The sequence below is a fragment of the Momordica charantia genome, assembly GCF_013281855.1.
Source record: "Momordica charantia cultivar OHB3-1 chromosome 1 unlocalized genomic scaffold, Mcharantia_2.0 BLBB01000001.1, whole genome shotgun sequence".
NCBI classification, from domain to species: Eukaryota; Viridiplantae; Streptophyta; class Magnoliopsida; order Cucurbitales; family Cucurbitaceae; genus Momordica; species Momordica charantia.
Genome location: NW_028275157.1, coordinates 22003734 through 22026407, shown reverse-complemented (window position 1 = coordinate 22026407; position 22674 = coordinate 22003734). Strand labels below are relative to the sequence as shown.

Genomic DNA, 22674 nt, shown 5'->3' with positions numbered 1-22674 from the left:
TATTGATTAGCATTAAATATTTGACAACTAAATCAGAGAAATAAAAGACCTATAATTTTAAAAGATAATAAACGGTCAAATTTTTAATAATGCTCGGTATAAAAATAGATTACTATAGGTCAATATTTATATAAAAAAAAAATAAATCTCACCAACCTATTTTCCTCGTACATAGAGGAAAAATAAAAATGAAAAATAAAAAATCCAGCAACCTCTGGTCCGGTGTCAATCAAGTCCAGAGCCCAGCTTCGGCGTGTAAACGCGCACGTTTTGCTCGGTTTGGTTTTCTCTGCCGGCCACCACCTACAGCAACAGCAACAGCAACAAAACATATTATATCAGGATAAGAGATCGGAAACCAGACGACTCACCTCTTTCTCTTTCATTCTATTACTCAAAAATGGATCAATCCGGAGAACCGGAGCCCATACTCAACCACCGTGTTCTCCTCCTCGACGGAACCGTCACGCCGTTGGTCCTCACAGTCGACGGTTTGCTCCGGTGGTCCGACAAAGGTCACCGATGTTTGTCCGTCGAGAAGGAGGTTCTTGGATTCTCCACCGATGGTCCGAAGATTAAGATCAAAGCAATTGTGGAGGACGGAGATGGATTGTTCTGCTTTGGAAGCAGAGGAGCTTTGGTGAGGAAGGTTTTTGTGTTTCAGCCTCTCTCTGAGGACTCCCACAGGCTCTGGTGTTTGAAGCTCCGTGAATTCATCGATTTGCTTGGTAATACGATCATCCGGAATTCTGTTTGGTTGTAATATTGACTTTGTAATTTAGGAATTGCATGGATAGAAGAAAAATGATTTTGCTTAGTTTTGACTTGTTGCTGCCTGTTGGTTGCATTGATGCTTTGAAGTTTAGGATTCTCTACTCCAGTTTCCCAAGAGCCAACGAAAACTCCGGATCGCTCTTTGTACTATCCATTCGGCTTAATTTCAAAAAGAAAAGTTACTTTACTGCGATTCTTCTCTTAACGAATTCCCGTCATCACAAGTTAGATTCGGGATAAAGATGAATATAGATGAATACTGTAAGGTGCATTAGATTTTGGGCTGTTTGAGAGGCCGAGAACCTACCGTAGTCACTTATTCCGGAATCATTAATGGCATTAAATGTTTTGGTTTTTGATTTCTCAAGGGCGAAGCAGCAAGGCATCAGTGTTTATAGTTCTTCAAGCTCGTTCTGCTTAATATTGTTTTTTTTTTCGTTGTCTTCTGGAATAATAGCATCTCTACTTCCCCAGGTCGCCCAAAGAGGCTGTTTGTTTTTGTTAACCCATTCGGCGGGAAAAGAGCTGCTTCCAAGACTTTTCTCGATTACGTGAAGCCTCTTCTGGAGGATGCCGAAATAGACATCACACTGCAAGGTGGGGATACTTTCTAGAGATGTACGTGTAGGAACTTTTCACTTTTGAGTTTAACTATGAGCATTTAATAGGTTTTTATTAATTTCATTTCCCCTGAATTTTAAATTTTAGAAACTGAATATCAGCGGCATGCTGAGGAGGTTGCTTATTCATTAGATCTCACCAAGTACGATGGTATTATTTGTGTCAGTGGGGATGGAATATTGGTAGAGGTTTGCTTTCTACCCCTACTTGCTTCATAAATTTATGTTATTTCTGTATGCCACCGTCAATATTTCCAAATGGTGGGAAGCAGGTGCTTTTGATATTAGCATATAGTTGCTCTAGCCCTACCATAATAATATCGGTTTTTCCTTTTCTTTTTCTTTTGCTTAGGTGTCCCCGTATTTATTTTCCTCCTAATCCCGCGTTCTTATGAGCATCACATTGTTTAGTAGGTAGTAAACGGATTGCTAAGGAGAAGTGATTGGGTTGTTGCAATAAAGACGCCTTTAGGAGTAGTACCTGCAGGTACTGTACTATTAGTTGAGTTGTATCATTTCGGTTTGTGTGGTATAAACTTTTTATCTTTATTATGATTCAAACTAAGATGGAGTTCACGTTCTTATAATTCTGTATCTTTTGCCATATCTGTGGTTAAATGGCTTGCATGTTTGAATTGTGATGACTTTTACCGAGTCATTTCCGGATAAAGAGCTTGCATGCTTTTATGGTACTCGATTTTTTAAAGTTTTTTTCCTCAACTAATAAAAAGGCATTCCCATTCGATTAGTATTCAATTATTCATTGGGTTCCTTGCGTGGATGGTTAACATACTAATGATAGGAAGAATGAGAATTCTATTAATATTTATTGGGGATTCATATATGTATAGGCACTGGAAATGGAATGGCGAAATCACTTCTTCATTCAGTCGGTGATCCTTGTACAGCATGCAATGCGACTCTTGCCATCATTCGAGGTTAGTATAGTTTTGTCAATCCCTGTCATTTCCCCATCTCCAATTTTTATCTTATTATACTTTATTCAGATCAAGGCATTTTGCCTGCAAACTTTAATTTCTTGCAGGCCATAAATGTTCATTGGATGTTGCCACCATTTTGCAAGGAGAGGCTAAACATTTTATTGTTTTGATGCTTGCTTGGGGTATCTCCAATATAAAAATATCATTCTCTTTAATGCGATCTACTGTGTAGTTGAGGTTAACTTTTCCATTTCTCGTGGAAAAAATATATAGATTTTCCTCTTGCCGATACAGCTGTTTCTGGTTTTCACTTTTGATTGTTAGAGGAAATATCTTTGTTTTTTCCCCTTATCAATTATTCATTTCAGGCTTGGTGGCAGATATTGACATTGAGTCGGAAAAGTATAGGTGGATGGGAAGTGCTCGCTTGGATTTTTATGTATGTATGAGTACCTCATAAAATTTGATCACGTTTGATACTTAATTTGTTCTGTTATTTTTCAGTAATGCTTTTTATGTCACAATGTGTTTGTAACCTTAGTGAGAACAGTTACGTTAATATACAACAACAAAACAAGCACACAAAAACAATGATGTGTAGTTTCTCCAAATAAAATATCAATTGGCTGCTGAACGAATACAGAAATCTGTGTTTGGATTGTTAATTGTTATAGAACTAATGAGTAACCCGTTACATTGTGTGATCTTCAAATTCTTCTAGGGTTCCCTCACTTATTGTCAAAATAAATATGTGGTGTCACAATGCTAATTTTTCTTGTGTTTAGGCCCTCCAACGAATGTTAAGTTTGAGGCACTACAGAGGTGGTGTTTCTTTTGTGCCTGCACCTGGATTTGAAGATTATGGAGAGCAGACAAGGTACGATAATGAGACTGATAGCATAGTAGATGTTGGCAGTTTAGGTGAGGGTGAGCCCATTAATATTCAACGGCATGGCTACCAAGGACCTAATATCAACTTGAAGGAATTAAATTGGAGAAAAATTGACGGACCTTTTATTTCAGTCTGGCTGCACAATGTACCTTGGGGAGCTGAAAACACCTTGGCAGCACCAGATGCTAAGGTTTGCTTATTTTATAAAGACAATAATATGATTGAACCATCTAATTTGATATATTGTGCCTGGCTGCCTGCTTCATGTTATTATCTAAGGAATATTATCCTGCTTCTACATGATAGTGCATATCTAAGAAACGGTGTTCGGAAGTTTCTTTCGTATATTAAACAAAATCACAGAAATGTACAAAATCTTAGCAAGAAAGGGCTGTCCACGATTATTCAATGAGGGGAAATACTCGCAAAAATCCTTCGAAAAAGAAGCATTAGAATTGATGGAGCCTCAAATTCTCCCCAATCCCAAAACTCGTCTTGGAAAGATTTCCTATTGAAAAAAAAACACCAAAAAGTCACTCTAATAGCATTGAACCAAAGGATCTTAGCTATTTAAAGGCTGGCTTTAGAGAAAGTAATGTACATATTCTGCTTTACTTGAAGAGGGACAGCAAAAGGGTTTGGAGGGATCTCCGCGAGAGTATAAGGACATCCCTGAAAGGTATGGTCGTCAGTTTCCACATGCCCTTTGGATAGGATATATACACCAATTTGGATGTCTAGCTAGAATTCTATCATTGAGACTATCATTAAAGATAATCCAATTGCCAAATAATGACTTAGAACTTAGAACTTAGCCTTCAAAGGGCGGTCCTGTTGGCAAGGGCTTGAGCTCTCTTACTCATACCTACTTAGACGTATCAAGTTTGAACCTTCTTCGAGTGAGCTTAATATTAAAAATCTTTGATGTCTTCCAGGTTTAGGCCGGGGGGCGGGCGCGGGAGCCCGGGGTATGGGAGAGCAAAGCTCCGACTCCCTGTTATATAAAAATAATGACTTGGAACTTCTCCAGTGACCTACCTTTCTACCAGAGATTGCCTGGGGCAGTTGAGTGGGATATCATCTTGGTAAAGCTATTAAAAGCAGTCTTGCAGGAGTTATTGATACATATTGCTTTTGTCATTCATCAACATCTTAATTATTTATTGGAAAATTTCAATATTTAGAATGAAAAGGAATTAAGTTTCTCAATGGTATCAATCCTGATTAATATGTGAAATAATCAAGGTTTTCCCTCTGCGCATGGTATGTGTAGTTTAGTTTCCTACAGCATAGTTCTCTAAGTTGGGTACTGTGGAATGCTACAAGTACTTCTATTCCTTATATGCATGTTTAAAAATGATATTTAATGTCGTTGTTGCCTATTACTGTGCAGATGTCAGATGGTTTCTTGGACTTGATCCTTGTCAGAGACTGCCCAAAATTATCATTGCTGTCATTGATGTCTGACTTGAGTAATGGAAAGCATGTCAAGTCACCGTTTGTTACTTATATCAAGGTTGATATTTCAGTTTTATGTTGATGTTTCCTAACTTTTACCAATCATATCTTGCTGGCCGCCATTTGTAATGGAAATCTTGAATGTTCCTCTTGCATTGCATTATGAATTTATTTTAATTTTTCCCTTTATATTTCCTTCATGTTGGGCAACTAAATTGCAGGTCAAAGCATTTATTTTGAAACCTGGCGTACAGGTTGAGCAGCCAGATAGAGAAGGAATTATAGACGCAGATGGTGAGGTCCTAGCCAGAGGGAGGGGAACTTTCACGAGTGGTCAGAAAACTCTGATGCAATATGATAAACTTCAAATCAGCGTGCATCAAGGGTTAGCCACTCTATTTTCCCCCTTGGCAATTGATCAAATCAAATGGCCTCGATCATAATTTATTGCTGTTTTTGAACAGACAAAACACTGGAGGTTTTTTCCCGTTAATGTAAAGAAATAATTTATATATATATATATATCAATTTAAAAGGTGGTAAAATTGAGTGCATAACTGTCGTGGGAATTTGCCATTCATAATTGTCATTGATTCTCAAACATCATTTATTTGGAATGGGCTAGGGGTGGGGAAACAAAATATTTGGTACATGGCTGCGATTAAGATCATAGAATGATGAAAATTTTAGCTAGTTGTGATCCAATTTGGTAAATGGGAGCTTGCTTTCCTATTCTGTTTCTACCGTACATTTTATGTGAAACGAGGTGGTGAAGAACTCGGTAGTTTGTGACTTTGTGTGTACAAAAGTTCATGGAATTTTTACATGTTGGAATTATTTTAATTAGGAATCTTTTAAGACTTTCTTACCATAAACGCGAGTGTTTACTAAGATATCCAGATAATCAGAGGCTTAATACACTATACCAGCAATCTCTTGATAATTATGGTTCTCTCTACAGGTACTTTTTAACAGAATTATGATGGTACTGGCACTGTTTCAGTTTCACTATTGTATATAGTCCACGAGAAAAGGAACTCCAATTTGATGGAGTAATAAACTTCCAAAAGTTACTTCTCTCTCTTATTACTCTGCATGAATTATTATTACTGTATTGCACTATTTTGCAGCTTGTTCAGCAGCATCCAGCAAGTACTGTACTGTGATATAAATGCAGGTTTGAGCTTGATGACAATACTCATTTTGTGTACTGTTTTTCATGCCCCACTTTCCACGTCCTTTTTCTTCTAAATCTTAATTGAAAGTGGGGTCTTCAACTCCATTATATTCCTTGCTATTATATATGGCTTTCACATTTCATTACCAAACCTCCATTGGGTTTAAATTTTCACAACATATATTTCTCAACATCCGACACATTAATAACCTTTATTGGATGCATTTGCAGTGTAATTTTTTCTCCTTTTTTTCCCTTTATAGTGTCACCGTTCTTTTTTCCCTTTTTTTTCTCTCTTCGACCATAGAATTTCAAATACGATGTTCCTGAGTTTAATGTTGCTTGTACTTTGTCTCTTGGTTTTAAATCTGGTTTGTGTATTGAGATGAGGTTGCATTGGTTATTGGTCCCTCGTGGTACACTTGTGGTTTGGGAAATGAGGACTGTGAAGCCCAATCCAGTTTAAATTATTCTTTTTATTTATTTCAAATAAATAGAATGCGATAGATCACGGGCATAATTTTGACATCTATCTTCAACCAATAGGAGTCCAATGGGAGTTGAGTTCGATCTAGCATTTCCATATATTATACTCAAAAATAAAAATAGAACGTGATAGCGAAAAAGGAAAAAAAACTAAACTTTGTGAGGTGTATCCATTTTTACTCTAAACTTTAATTTTATCAAATTGAACTTTGAACTTAGGTAAGTGTTGTTATTTTTGCCTTTTAAATTCACTCACTTTGTGTATTAAAAAAAGTACAATATTGTTTTTGTTTACATTTTTTTTATCTCACAAAGAAGTCACGGAAACCTAGAATACGGAAGAAGAAACCGAATATCAAAAGTTTATTTAATTCTAGAAACTTATATTAATAATTGGATCCTAGGTTTTTCATTAAAAAAAATCCTATATTTAACAAAAATTAAGGTGAAAAAGATTCTACCATTGAACTATATTCGTTTTGACAGTTATTCACTCTTAGTTGCCATTTACCAAAGTTTATTATATTTAGATTATAGATATTGATTCAAAGATCCATGCAGTTCGACTTTTCAGGCATTAATTAAATACAGTAAACTTTCTATTTATTAAAGGAAATTATTATTTTTATTAGTACGATGAAATTAGTTAATAAAAAGAAAATTTTGTTGTTGCATTATTGAAACTAAGTTTGTCTATTTGGATTCCAACAAAATTTCCTTATGATGCTCAAAATCTGTCAACGTTCCTTTTTTATTTTCTTTGTTTCTTTTTTAAAGAAAGAAAGAACATAATCATTTGCTTTAATTGGTACCTATTACCAAATATGCAGAGTATTCTGTGAAAAAAAAAACATGGAGAGAAGAAAATAGAAATACCAAGTAATTGCGAATTAAACTCGACGTGATAGATGTAATAATTAACATGTAAGTTTGTTTGGGTAGACAACTTACTTTTCCACTCATTTTAAAAATGATGGCTTCTTTTACCATTCATCTTTTTTCATACTTAATCTAGCAATCTTCTAATTTAATTGCATCGAGCTATATTTCCGCATTACCTCCCCTACAGTATGGTCACCACATTAGAGTTTAACGATCAAGTTCGGGATGGATTGGTGTGGTTCCTTTACGCTTAAGACACCAGACGGGACTCATTACTTCCAACCGGGCGAGAGGCTCGTGTTCTTCCATATTATATATACGGTTATGAACTTTCAACCACAAACTTTTTTCATTTTTATTTTTTGCAGTATTTAATATGATGGAAATAAATTATTGATATTCAATAACCGAAAAAACTTCAACTTCTTCAAAACTTCGTCAGATATAAAATCCGGTTTTCAAATGACAACACTGAGCAAAAAGCATATAATAAAAAATATATAAAATTGCATTGCATCATCATATAAAAAATAGGACAATATTTGTCACATGGGTTCTTCTGTGGAGGTACAAAAAATATAGTAAATATACGACTTTGACCAAAAAGAAGTTTGATCCAAAACAATATTTTAGACAATAGTTTTATACAATTAGCAGATGGTTTAACTATAACTAAACAATTTAGCGGTTCAAACATTTTTTGTTACTTTTTTTTAGAGGTCGGAGGTTAACTCCCCAATTTCTATCTTTATTATACTAAAAAATAAAGATATATGACAAAGAGTCTAATTATATAGTTTGTTTTACGTTGGTTTAAATATTAATTTGGTACTGTAGTTTTGACATTGATTCATTTTAGCCTTTATACTTTTGAAACATCCAGTTAGTTATTGTACTTTCAACTTTATTCATTTTAGTCTATATACTTTCAAAACGTCTGATTTTGTATTTTTGACATTAATTTATTTTAACATTTATACTTTTGAAACATTCGTTCATTTCAACTTTATTCATTTTAGTCTATATACTTTAAAAACATCTGTTTTTGTATATTTACTTTTAAAAAGTGGCCAATTTAGTCATCGTTTTAAAATTTCAATACAAACTTGATACATAATAAAAAAAAATTAATACAAATTTATGACAATGTTGCAAAAAGTTATTATTTATGACATATTAGAATTATAATAAGTGAGATAAAAATGAATGATTTTGTTGAAATAAACTCAGTCATTTGAAAGATAATACTAAATTGAATAGAAGTTGAAAGTTAGACGATGAAAATAAACTATTTAATTTTAAAATAATAAATAAAGTTTAAATTATATAAATGAAAATAGCATTTAAATATAATACTATTTAAAAAACGGCGCGTGTTGGAATTGGAGTGGGAGGTTACGCGATTTGATGACTCGGGCGGGGCCATGCATCATTTATTCTTTCACATAAACCGACAATCTCGCTCGTGAACTTATATTCTACTCGCTCTGTATGTGCGCCACGTGGTATTACTATTATTATTTATTATTTTTATATATATATATATTTCCCCGCATTTTGGCCGGCAAAAGCATCACCAATTGGATAACTCACCCACGCTTAAAAGTGCATGGTTCCATTGAAGCTTTATTTCCTTTTTTTGGAGAACTTATTCAAGCCACACTTCTCAATTTTATGAAAAATAAAAACTCATTTTTAAAAAACGTTTATATTTATCAACAGTATCGTATTTTTCAGTACAACATATGATAGTAAAAATTTGAACTCACGACCTCTTGATCATAGATAAGTATCATAACTAGTTGAGCTAAGTTTATGTTAACTTGTACCATTAATGATATTTATGTTGAGTTCTTTTGTATTTTATTGATGCTTTTACATTGTGATGAAAAGATTAATGATTTTTAATATTGTTATTTACTTTTCTAATTTTATGTTTTTTTCTAATGTAAATATGGACGTATTGATAAATATTTAATTATATATTTTGCGTATTTCATTAGAGAAAATTGTGGGTTTGAGATTATTTAATGAATGAGATAGTTTGAAACTAATATTCATATGAGAGGTAGCATTCTTTAACAACTACACTTATGTCTCACCTAGTAGTACGTTTTAGTTCCTATACTTAAAAAAAAAATCATTTTGGTCCATTTATTTTCATTATCGTCTCATATTTATTTTAATACAAAATTTAAAATACAATTCATTTATTGCATTTTTAAAAAAATATCTATAAATTTGTATTAAATGGTTTCTAGTGCGTATAAATTATAAATATAGAGACCAAATCAATCATTATTTTAAAGTACAAAACTAAAATGAACAAAAATTGAAAATATTGAGATCAAAATAGATATTCCATAAATTACGTTTGAAATAAACTAAATCCCAAATTTAAAATTAGATTGACCAAAATAATATTTAAACCTAAAGTATACAAAAAGAGAATGGAATATAATACTTATTGAATTTTATTGCCCTGATCTGTTGACTTTTAGACCGTATAATTTTAGTATAAAGACTTTGAAATTGGTTTATTTATTTTGTAAAATTCAACCGTAAGCTTTAAACAGTTATTAATTTATTTGTTTTTTTAATTGTCATGTGGCATTTTCAAATTAAGTATGCCAACCTCTATTAAACCTTGAATTTGGTCTACAAATGATCGATAATTTAGATAAAAAAAAACGTTGATTCATATTTTCAATAACATCCTTTTTTTATTTGGTATAAACTATAAAGTAAAATTAAAACCAACCATTCATTTTTTTTAATCAAATGAAGAGGATAAAAATATGTGGATAAATTCATATAACATTTACATAGTCTTATTTTATTCTTATTATTTGATCGATGGACGATGGAGTGAATATCCACCCTTTTTATTAATACAATATGTGGGGGTGAGGATTCAAACTCATGACCTATTGGTCAGGTGTCTTAACCACTTGAGCTAAGTTCGATTTGATAAATATCCACATTTTTAGTATCTAGGAGAGATCACTAATGTCATAATAAATTGAGTTGAGAATCGAGATAAATTCATTAAATATTATCTAACTCACTTATTTTCACACTTTTCTTTGTTTATATCTCTACCATTTAAAATTTGAAAATATGAAATTAATTCATACCAACCTAATATTAGTAGGCTCACATAATAGTTGTTAATTAGTGACTATTTTATTAACCCTAACAAAAATATACCTTATTTTATTATTTATCTCACGCAAATTCACATACAAGCTTGTATTCTAAATATAAATAAAAGGAAAACATAAAATTGAAATTACCAATCATCAAATGGGGATGTATATACCCTGCCATTATGACGCTTATATACATTGATATTTGCCTTTTCCAAGTTGGGACCAAGCAGACATCTGTTTGGGTCGTTAATAGCCAATTTCATTTCGTTCTTCACTTGTCCTACCTAAAACTCAAAAACACACCTGGACCTTGAACCTATTTATTAAAAAAAAAAACATAACAAATAGTAGTATTACTTAGAACGAGAAAAGAAATATAAAGAAGGAAAAGAAAAATAAAGGAGATAATAAAAATTAAGGACCTGTTTGGTAACATTTTTATTTTTGTTTCCATTTCATAATTTTTAATAAAAAATTTAATTACATTACCTCAACATCCATAAATTAAAATATCATAAAAATATTTTTATTTATGTTTTGATAAAAAAATATATTTCGGTTGTTTCTAAAATTTCACAGCAAATTTAAAATGTTCTAAAAAAATAAACATAAAATAAAAAATATAATTAATTGTGAAATGAAAAGAGATGGTGACCTAACGAACCCTAATTATATTGTAATTATATTGGGTATAATAAAAATTATATTCCAAAGAAGAGAAGGCGCAAATTTATCCGTTTTTTTCTTTGGTTCTTTGGGTTTAAATACGTCGCTGTCCTCTCGTTTCTCTCTCTCTTCAAACCCTCTCTGGTCTCGTCTGTGTTGGGTTCTCGTCCCATGATTATTGCAGATCAGGTCGCAACCACCGTTACAAGTCTTCTCACTTTCCTGCTCTCGTTTTTCGGCTCTCTCTAGGGTTTATGCCCTCCATCTTCCTCTTCTTCCTCCTTCAGGGCTCCGATGTCGTCTGCCGTCACCGCTGCTCCTTCCTCCTCCGCTCTTTCTTCTAAAGTTTGTTATAATTCCGAGTGTAAGGAATTGAAACCCGAGCGCCCCAGGAAGGGCTGGCGTCTTCGCACCGGCGACTTTGCCGAGCTCTGTGATCGATGCGCGTAAGCTGATAATCCTTTCTACTTTTATTGATTGCCTCTATCATTTTGTACTCGTTTTGTCCTGTTTTGAGCTTTAGATTTACTTTGGCGTGTTTTGGAGTTTTGTTTGCGTGTTTCAATGCTGGTGAGGGGTAGGGGCGCGTCTTTTGCCCCCCCTCACTCCTATTTTTTAGTTCGAGCGACGCTTTATGTGAGGAGATAGGATAGTTTTGACATTCGTTGCAGTCGCGGTTCTGCTTAATCTAGTTTCGAGTTCGGCGGTTCTCTTTGTTATTAGTTTGGGCAACCATCTCCGTGTTTTACGTTATCTGGTTCTGGGGATTGATGTACGAAGCTCTATTATTTACGTACGTAGTTTGTATCCTGCGATACTTTAATTTTTGGGTGGTGGGCGGACAGACTCCATTTATGGAGAAAGATATACAATATACAAACGGAGAAAGGTAATATCCTCCCAGTCCTAAAGCCGAAAGAAGACACAAAATTCATTCTCTTCCTAGTCGACGAGCAAAGGGCCTAATCTTAACACTTCAAGATTGATGAATAAAACATACAATATCCCAGAGCTCATAAAAGTTTCATACACCTCCTAAAAATCCTACATTTATCTTCGAAATGGATCCCCGCACAACATAAGTTGAATAATATATTTAACGCATTAGGTCATATGGATATCCATACTTTATATGACGGATTAAGAGTGCTGACCAATGGATTTAGCACATTGGATGACTAATATATGGCATGATAAGTGTCCATGTGGTCTACAGGGATAGCCATTATATACATGATGGTTTTAGCACATTGTGATTAAGAGTGCTGTAAAGTAGGACGAAAACAGATATGATATGATGGTTGGCTGTGATGAGGTGGTTGTTTAAATTGAACGGTTATTTTGATTGAAATTTGCCTATGCGTATGAGTTGTTATTTTTCTTGTAACATTGTGAATAGTACTTAATAGGACTTTGAAAATTTTAAAAACTCTGTTCAAATTCAATTTTATTTTAGGTGTGCTTATGAGGAAGGAAGATTCTGTGAGACTTTTCACTTGAATGCTACTGGTTGGAGGTGCTGCGAATCCTGTGGAAAGGTGAGCTGAAAAAAAGTTAATTTCTTTTTTGATAAGAAAAAAGAAAGTTAATTTCAATCATATATATGCTTTATCTTGTAAGATGTGACTGTGCATCTTCGCATACTTTACTTTTGGCTTATTTTGTACATGTTTACTAATGAAAAAATCTTTGTCTCCAGCGGGTTCATTGTGGATGTATTGTTTCAGCTCATGCATTTACCTTATTGGATCCTGGGGGTATCGAGTGCATGACATGTGCAAGGAAGAATGTCATCTTAGTAAGGATGCATCTTGATGTTGTTCATTCTTCATCAAGATTTTTTAGTGTTCATACATTTTTTGACTTTTTCGTTTGCTCGTGACTTGTGAATGGAATATTGGCATTTGAAGGGTTTTTTTAATAAATTAAATTAAATTAAAGTTTATTATTTTATTTTAATTTTCTGTGGACACTCTTCTTTTTACATGTGGTAATTTTTTTTTTACGAGAGATTCTATCTCAATTCTGATGCAGCAATTGCATGTCTCTTGGTATTTGGTAAACATTGATCTCACAAGGAAACCTCCTGGTGAAAGTGGAAATTAGAAAGTCAATCATTAACTTTTCCTTTTTTTAAAGTCTGGCCATTAATGTTATCTTGGTCTAAACTATAAAGTAATTTTTTTAAAACAAGAAACAAACTTTTCAATCTTGAAATGTTCAAAGATACAAACTTCCAAGGGAGTGAAAAGAAAACAAAACACCCAAATAAAAAACAAATTTTCCAATATTATGAGAGGCTAAAAATAAAACATCGAAGAACAAATTGGCAAAGGTCTTGACTAGACAACAAGCCAATGCAATGAAAAATACTTCTTTCAAACTGCAAAAGATGCATCAAGACTAATTCAAACTCCCGAACTCCAATGATGAGAAAGGTAGAATATCTATTTAAGGACTCCAAACCCGCCCTTCAACTCTGATGTCAAATACTCTTAGCCTTCTTGATGAACCAGCACAAAAGGATATAAAACAGCAAATTATCCCAAAAGTTAAACCATGAAGCCAAGAGAATTCTGCAAAAGTGTGCTATAATTCCATAGAAAGCCGACGGACACCATAAGGAAGGATGAAAACAAACCCCTACTCAGACAAGGGGATTGAAGTAAGCTTGAAAAAATTTGAAATGATATCTAGAGATTCGATGGGATCTTCCTTGATGATGAGCTTAGCATTAATAGAAGAGGAATTTCCCCAGGAGAAAGCAGAGAAGGCCCAATTTCAAGGTCATCTTGATTACATTTCAAGTTAGAATGGATGCTATTGAGACAAATAATTGAATCATCACTAAAATCCAAATAATTCTCTTCTACAACTTTAATAGCCTCACCAGTAGTGGCATGAGAGTACCATGAGAGAAAGGATGGATCCTCATAGGGAAAACGATAAAAGATCCAGTAGAGCAAGAATTATCCTCTAAGGGAGCACAAATTATCGTTACTAGTGGGAGGAGCAGCCAAGTTCAAACCTTCTTTGAAACATCTTCGAGGGTAGGCAAAAGGAAAAGGCTCCATTAAGAACTCCCCTAAAAAAATTAGCAACTGAAGAAGTAAGTGGTTGTCCACAAAATTGAGACTTTAAGTCACATGCTAAAAACATCAAGATTCCTCGCCCATCCCTTGAAAAAAGGACTTTGATCATCCTTTAGATTTTATTTCAACTAAATCAATCTCAACTTCTTCCCAAAATTTGAATAGTGCTTCACCTTCTCCTACATCATTGAAGATACTTATATCTTCTTCTTTGACATAATGATCTTTTGGTTGCCCAATTTTGATAGACGAGTTCCTAAAAAGTATTATATTACATTGATGTGATTTAAGTGGACAAATATACCATTGCCTTCCGCAAGCTTCTAGTCAATTTTGATGCCTTTTCATCATCCTTCACTATTACTTTTTGTGGCTTACTTTCTAGTATTTCTTTAGTAGGTTCTAGTAGTTTACTGTTAAAAGTAGTCTCCAGTTTGTAATTTTAGGCATGAACTTTTTGAACTTTATGTTAAACTAGTATTCTCCCACCACCCCTTCCTGTTTTTTGTCTCGTTATTTAATGTGTTAGGATAAGGTTCTTGCATGTGAGGCTTATGGAGTAATTCTTGAGCTTATGAGTTAACATAGCCTGGTTGAATACCAACACATTCGACATTCTAACTCAATGTTTCTCGTTTTTGGTTCAGCCACTAAATCCAGCATGGCCACCATCTTTGTTTTTCCATTCAACTTTACCTGACAGACTAAAAGATCTGTCTGTGAAAAATTGGAGTCAGTTGGCTGGATCAGGTCCTGTACCATGGCGCCAAGCTCCCAGTATGTTCAATTCTTCTCTCCCTTCTGGTGAATTGCATCATAGAGCACCTTACGAAGTTGACATATCAGCTGCCCTTAACAAACTCAATACCAGTGAAAGGTTGCCCATACCTTTAGAAAAAAGGAAAAATGACGACTTCTCTGAAAGGTTCCTGAATGGGAGCCTGAAACAATGTGCACAGGATATATGTGAAAATGGGACTGCAGGTGTGTACCCTTTCTTTTTGGATCTTTTATGTTTTTAAGAAGGGGAGATAATAACTAAAATGTGAAAATAGAGTTGTCATCATTTGTTTTATTGAGAAGAGTGTTTTGGACATTATGAATGCTTAAGTGTTGGCTAAATCTGATACTGATATCATGTAGGAGGAATTAAATGCGAGGATAAAGCTAGCTCATGTTCTAATATACCACAGCAGTCTAGCTTTGTGAAGGAGGATTCATCTACTACTCAATATGGTTTGAGTGTTCCTTATGCACCTCCAAATGAATCGAATGTACGGGGTAGGATTTCTGGAACTCATTTAAGACCAGCTCCATCATCTCCTCTGCCAAAGCAGATCCATACCAATTTGCAAAATGGAGCTGACACGTCTAATGAAACACATATTCGCAATGGAAGGCCTAGAGGAGATTCACGTGGAACTGGAAAGAATTATTTGCTTCCACGCTACTGGCCTAGGTTTACTGACCAAGAGCTGCAACAAATATCTGTCGAGTATCCTTCCACTGATATAATCTTGGGACAATTTTAAAATATGAATAGGATGCTCTTAGTTGTTCAAGGCTTGTAATTTTGATTACTGGGGGTCTTGCTCTTTCAAAGAATTCAGTTAAACTCTAGGTGAGGTATTCAAGCATCTTCAAGTTCCTTTACATAGTTATGTCAATTTTTTTAGTATTCAGCTAGTAGCCTTGACAATCTTCAAGCTCAAATTCTGTAATTACTCCATTGTTTGAAAAAATGTTAAGTGCTAGTGATGCTGGGCGTATTGGGCGTTTGGTGCTGCCAAAAAAATGTGCTGAGGTGAGTCCTTGTTTTCGAGTGTGTTCATTTCATACCCCTTTTCTTTATTTTAAATCTGATAGTATTGAAATGTGTCTATTACTATTTCTAATTCTCTTTGCAACTTCTACATGTATACTGCAGTCTAATTCTATTGGCAAGTTCCATTCATACACGTATGTTGTATACTATAGTATACTGCAGTCATCTTCAGGAAACTTGTAAAACTGAGAATTTTAGTGCTTTCAATTCTTTTTAGCAGCCACCGTCTAATCTCATTGTTATTTTGATACTTGAAATGTGTTCTAAAAGGTAAATAGTCAAGCTTAGTGAAAATGCTTACCACTTTTGTTTGTTATGCACGTTTTCATTCTGCTGCTTCATCTATGGATGACTACTTTTTGTCTTCGTTCTGTCATCAGTAAATTGGTTATAATAACCTTTCATTATGCAGGCCTATTTTCCATCAATCTCCCAGCCCGAGGGATTACCTTTAAAAGTACAGGATGCAAAAGGAAAGGAATGGATATTTCAGTTTCGTTTTTGGCCTAATAACAATAGCAGGATGTACGTCCTTGAGGGGGTTACTCCCTGCATACAGTCCATGCAATTGCAAGCAGGTGACATAGGTATGCAGCTAACAATAAATCCTCTCATTATCAATTAGACATCAAAGTTTCTTAAAAACCTGGTTTGAGGTGGCATTGGGCCCCTCTGGGATTCTTTTCTGGTGAAAGAACTTTGCAACTTTTTTGACACTTGCAATGCTGTTAACTTGCTAGGGCCAGCCAGCATGATCGTACTGTTTTAAGTTTTGTGTTTTCAAAATGAAGGTTGTTTACTCATAATTTCTATGTTCTGTTTCCTCTCTCAACCAAAGTTCAAATGATAAAACATATATTTGAAAACTACCTTGTTTGTTTTTAAAATTCTTGGGAAAGATGTGAAGAACAATTAAAAGGTATGTTACAAAATGTAAAAATCGTTAATAAAGAGTCCTCATCCTATTTTTAAAATACGTAAAACTAAAACCAAAAGTGCTGTTTGGTAGTATGGTATAGTCTAAAAGCAGTTTTTGTAATTATTTTTTTAACTAGTGACATATTTTGGTAACTGTTTTAAAAAATGGTTTTTTCCTTGAATTTTATTCTCATATGTGGTCTTTATTAGAACAATTTAATTTACTTCTCTTTCAAAAAGTTATAGACTTGCTTTGATTTCAAATGTTGCTTTTAGGAGCCTCCCTATTACAATTCTTTAAACTGGTTCTCAAAAAGTATTCTGCCAAACAAATGGCCAAATAGCTCCATAATATTTATCAAACAAGCCCTAATTGATTCTGGGTTCACTACTTCAGTTTTTTGATTGCTGTAGGTTATGTATTAAACCTTTCTTATAAATGATATATTGCGTGCAATTTCACTCATGTACGAACTGAAACTACCTTCCTTGTCCTCAGTGACATTTAGTCGGCTAGAGCCAGAAGGGAAGTTGGTTATGGGTTTCAGAAAGGCCTCAACAGCCGCTGATCAGGTTTTCCGTTTTCAAGATAGCTTATGGCTTTTGTGTATGTTAAAAATGTTGAGTGAGATCCGACATCTTAATGGCATTAGGATATGAAAGTCATGCAATATTTTGTATTCAACATATTGTATTGGATCTGTTCTCACAAAGATCTTTTATTATTCACTTCTTTTGGGCTATCAATCCATATTAAAAACATACAATTTGCTATAATTTTGCACGTGAGACTGTAACTAGAGTATTCTAATTGATTTTTTCAGTTATAGACTATTGAAAATGTTGACAGTAGTGCTTACTGAAAAAAAAAAAAGATGCAAATGGTGTCTCAATGGTTAAGGTGACTTAAGATCCATTTCACAAAGTATTATATTGAACACGATCCACCAAATATTGAAACTAAGAGTAGGGCTAAAATACTATCGGTTAATGGTATAAAGGCAATCACCTAGGGGATAAAATATGAAGGAAACCATGGATTTTTGAAGGAAAGTGTGCACAATTGGAGGAAGTGTTGATTTAGCAAACTATTATGCGTCCTGTTAGTGCACACTTACAATTCCCTTTGTGATTATCCTTCAATTTAGTTAATGTTGACTGGAGTCCTAAACTCTGAGCACGAGTTGTATATATTTTGTTTGCAACTTATGACTAATTCAATGAAAAGTGCTTCTGTTCCTGAAAAGGATTCATAGCTATTTTGAAAAAGGAATATATAGTAAGTGGGTGACTTTTTTTCTGCTTTAGCAATAAAGTGGGCAACCTTCTGACTTCCGAAGTTACACTTACAAGGACATCATAACTTGATTTGAGACATAGATATATATCAAGTGCTTTTTAAGCTTGGACCCATTGCAAGGTCTAATTTGAATTGAACATAACTAATGGAAGAGGTAAAGGTTAATTATCTGGAGATGATGAACATGCTGTCTAAATAAATTATGATTTGTAAGCTGCCAAACGAGAATGTGGATGCCTATCTGCAAATACTCGCATGTATAACTTATTGAGTAAGTAATAGTCATGCAGTTTTTAAGTAACTTACTGAGTGGTCATACTTTCTAGATCATATCTAGTTCCCAATTTTTTCTTTTCCATTAAAAAAGAATGTTTCTTTTTACCTAACAATTGGTTGTTTCTTTTCCCTAACAGGAAAATGAAACAAGCAAGACTAAGAATGGAGCTCCTATGCATGGAGATGTCAGTAGTATTAATTTTTAAAGTCAGTAAAGTTTCATTCGCTATCCATTACTTAAATAATAACTATGGATTACCTTCTTTTTCATAAATCAACCAGGCTGAACTGGCAGATCCTAATTCGTGGACAAAAGTTGACAAGTCTGGATACATAGCGAAAGAGGCATTGGGAGCCAAACCTTCGATTTCTAGAAAGAGGAAGAATAGCACCTTAGGTTCAAAGAGTAAGCGCCTTAGAATTGAAAATGAAGACATGATTGAGTTGAAGATAACTTGGGAAGAAGCTCAAGGATTGCTTCGGCCTCCTCCAAACCAAGTTCCTAGTATTGTGGTCATTGAAGGTTTCGAATTTGAGGAATATGAGGTATGACTTTTGAGAGCCATTTACCTTTTGACTCCACATATTTATTATTAGTTTCATCCCCTTGCGAAAGTTAATGAATCCTTCTATGACCAAACTTTTGGTGCTCATAACTGAATGGAATACTTCGGCTATGATCCTATGCATTCTTATTCAAGCGTTCTGAAGGCATGTCTGAAATGTCCTTCGCTGCTGTTGGATCCAGAAATTGTATTAATTTATGTCATGAATTACAATGATGGTATCAATCATTTTGGAGAGTTACCTTTCTCTTTGAGCCAATGTTTGGCTCAGATTCACCATGATATGGCTGCAGCTTTTGCTGCAGTGCGACAGTGATTTTCATCTGGCGCCCAAGGTTCAATTTTCAAAGTGGTGTGCAAGTTATTTTTAAGATTAGCATAGTAGTCACTAGTGTATCTATGTGATGTATATTTTATGCCGCATGGATTACAGGGTGATGGTAACCTCAATATTCTGGCTCATGTTATTACAGGATGCACCTATACTTGGGAAGCCAACAATTATACCTCCTGATGGTACAGGGTAAATGACTTCTCCTTTTTGGCGACTTTCGTGTACCTTGTTTGTGCCACTGTCATGGTGTGCATTTTCCTTTTGGAACTCTCTTCTACATGTAAGGATGTCCATGAAAATTACTTACTTGTCACAATGTATAGGATGTATGTTGAATGCCTCTCTCCCCCCTGGATATTTTTAATTTATTTTGGAGTTGGGGTTGTGTGCTTTGTATACTTGGGGCAGACCTGGTTGATTTCTCCTTTTGTTTCTAAAACTTGTGTCTGTTATCTGAATTGATTAAATCTTGTGTGTGCACACTTCAAGGATGTATATATCTTATAGCTTTTCTCTTCCTCCTATGTTTATGGCATCCTACCGTTCATAGCATTGACAACCCTATAAGTAGAATATTTATTATCCTCGTGCAAATTTCAACGACTGTGGTTCATTTTCAGTGAAAGGATTCAATGGACGCAATGTGAAGACTGTTTGAAGTGGCGGAAACTGCCCGTCAGTGCTCTTCTTCCGTCAAAATGGACTTGTTCGGACAACTCATGGGATCCTGAGAGGTAGAAAGGCTACATTATTCTCATTGATTTCTGAGTCTTTTATCATAAGGATAACTATGATAGTGAGGACAGAGTAGTATTTTTCTTTTTCTCTCGCGGGATGTGTAGTGTGGAGAGGAGTGGCTTTCTCCTACTTTCTCCAATATTCATTCTTCATTTGGACCAGTAGTCATGTTATCAAGGTACTAGTACCAAAGGTTCATTATTCAATGTCATTTGTTAAATAAAATGGGAATTGCTATTCCGGAGGCAATGCTCTCTCACGTGTCCTTAGCATCAGTTTCCCTTTCCAGGCCCTCTATGGGAGGAAAGGATTAAAATGTATTTGTGGGAGTTTTTTGGGAGGGATTTTCTTGGTGCTTCTGACATAATCAGAATACAACCTCTGTGGAGTTTTCTAAAGTAATTCTCTTTGCCCCTAGATCTATTTGCTCAGCAGCACAAGAGTTGTCAACAGAGCAGCTGGAAGAACTGCTATCCCCTAGCAATTCAGGTCTGAATTGTTCAAAACAAATATAATTACATCCTTTTACCGCATCTTCATGCATATATGAATACCAATTCCCAATTGCCAAGTCATTTGATTAGATTAGATTGTTCTCTGATTTTTTGTCCATTTCTCTTATTAATATTTTGTTTCATATCCAATACCAATTTCTTAATCTTTTGTTTGCTATTTATAGCCGCTGCTGTCAAGAAAATGAAGGCCTCCAAACTAGAACCAGATAATGTTGTAGCTCTGGAGGGACTTGACACACTTGCAAATTTAGCCATCTTAGGGGAGGGCGAGGCAATCCAGTCACCTGGCCAGGCCACCACAAAGCACCCTCGCCATAGACCGGGATGTTCATGCATAGTATGCATTCAGCCTCCAAGTGGGAAGGGACCAAAACATAAGCAGACCTGCACCTGTAATGTGTGCTTGACAGTAAAGCGTCGTTTTCGAACATTAATGCTGCGACGTGAAAAAAAGCAATCTGAAAAAGAAGCAGAAACTACCCGCCAAAGGTATCAATTTCAAGATGAATTGTTCCTCGATAGATCCATGGACGATGAATCTCTTACTTGTAGTAATACTAGTACAAGTAAGCTGATTGAGGAGGGAAAAATAAATGAGGGCTCCGATGACGATCCAAATAGGAACAAGCCTTCCAGTTCACCTTTTAAAGGCCAAATCGATTTGAATATGCAGCCTGAGCGAGAGGAAGAGCTGTCACCAGGTTCTGATTCAGGAAGCATGATGAAATTGCTTCCAGACACTGGGGACAGGTTCCTTGAGCAGCAGAGATCGAACTCTGGCGGTAGCGGAAGTTCATCAAGCGATCCATTAGAACCTGGAGGAGAACGTGAACATAGAGGTGGGAATAATAGTAGCAATGGCATTGATCTCAGCAGCAACGTAGATGTGGATAAGGACTGTCCTGCAACGTTGTCCTTCAAGGCTTCAGCATCCATGTCAGCCACGGGGTGAAGTAAAACAGTCTGCTACATACGGATGCGGGTACTATATATATATATATTCATCACATACACTGCATTTGGGGGTCAGTTTTTGTTGTACATTCATCCACGCTGACTTCATCCATTTGCAAATCTGTACATAAAGAGCGTTAGGAAGTGTTAATCAGGATTGAGAAACCTATAGTTCAGACAAAACCCACTTTCTATAAGTAGTTTTAGAGGACAGCGGAGTGCTACTGCTGAGCAGGAAACTGAACCGATGAAATTGTCTACTAAATCAACAATCTGACATTAGGAAGCAGCATAGAATGAATACCTTCATGCAGAATTTTTAACACCTGACCTTTGATTTTCTCAGTACAGTTGAAATGGAAACTGGTTTTCAAGTTGGCACTGATTACATTTCTTGGTGATCCCAAGTGTATGTGGCAAAGTTCACGAGGTGGAGGAATATTTTTCTTCCTCTGTCATTCTGGATTTTTGTTGTAGCAAATTCTTTAAGCTTGCAATTACTACACACTGAATTTGGACAATGTTGAGCCATTTGTATATGAAATGTGGCCTAGTGGACTAGAGGTAGCAGGCAGATTGGAGGCATAGTAGAGCATGTTTAAAAATGATTTTAGAACGAGTGATTTTGGTTGAAGAGATTTCAGTGACAAGTAATTTCAGTGACAAGTGATTTTTATATAATTATATTAATGTTTAGTTATACATTTGTTGAAGTAATTTTTATATAATTTAAAGTAATTTGAATGATTAAGGATGTGTTTGAGGGATGGTAGAATTAGTGATTTTGAAAAAATAGATTTTAAAAGTGATTTTAGAACAATTATATTATTTAACACTAGTAATTGATAAAATAAGTGTGATATTTATCTAAATAATCAATCTCAATAATTTTAGGATTAAAGTTTTGGAGGGATTATAATAATTGTGGGGGCAAATTAAAGATAAATAACTTTAAGTTAAAAAGGAAAATGATAAATTTTCTTAAAATTTAAGGCGAAAATAAGGTGAAATAGAGAAAATAAATTTGAAATTCAAAACAAAAATTTTAATTTCTATAGAAAGTTATTTTTTAATAAAAATTTATAGAATCATCTCCCAAATGATTTAA

At 34.6% G+C, this 22674-nt stretch overlaps 2 protein-coding genes across 4 annotated transcripts; both read left to right on the top strand.

The window, feature by feature from the left end:
• The first annotated feature begins 218 nt into the window (after positions 1–218).
• Positions 219–5230, top strand: SPHK1 (sphingosine kinase 1). Of its 3 annotated transcripts, none has more exons than XR_002601562.2 (10): positions 219–728; positions 1249–1371; positions 1483–1583; positions 1809–1881; positions 2246–2332; positions 2440–2517; positions 2704–2774; positions 3121–3417; positions 4163–4312; positions 4621–4743. XR_002601562.2 is itself a non-coding variant. In XM_022286523.2 (10 exons), exons 1-10 carry the CDS (start codon positions 401–403, stop codon positions 5126–5128), a joined length of 1503 nt encoding a protein of 500 aa, XP_022142215.1. In that variant the 5' UTR covers positions 223–400; the 3' UTR covers positions 5129–5230. The 3 variants fall into 3 exon arrangements, 2 of the variants coding, with proteins under 2 accessions (XP_022142216.1, XP_022142215.1); XM_022286523.2 differs by lacking the exon at positions 4163–4312 and adding an exon at positions 4907–5230 and having other exon boundaries at positions 223–728; XM_022286524.2 differs by lacking the exons at positions 2440–2517; positions 4163–4312 and adding an exon at positions 4907–5230 and having other exon boundaries at positions 222–728.
• Positions 5231–11131: 5901 nt separating this feature from the next.
• On the top strand, positions 11132–22266 carry LOC111012323 (B3 domain-containing protein Os07g0563300). Its single transcript, XM_022286427.2, has 14 exons — positions 11132–11494; positions 12505–12586; positions 12748–12846; positions 14788–15124; positions 15284–15635; positions 15848–15944; positions 16378–16552; positions 17383–17456; positions 18597–18644; positions 18742–19005; positions 19499–19548; positions 19980–20093; positions 20516–20586; positions 20777–22266. The coding sequence occupies exons 1-14, from the start codon at positions 11343–11345 to the stop codon at positions 21562–21564; spliced, it is 2703 nt and encodes a 900-aa protein (XP_022142119.1). The 5' UTR covers positions 11132–11342; the 3' UTR covers positions 21565–22266.
• Positions 22267–22674: the final 408 nt, after the last annotated feature.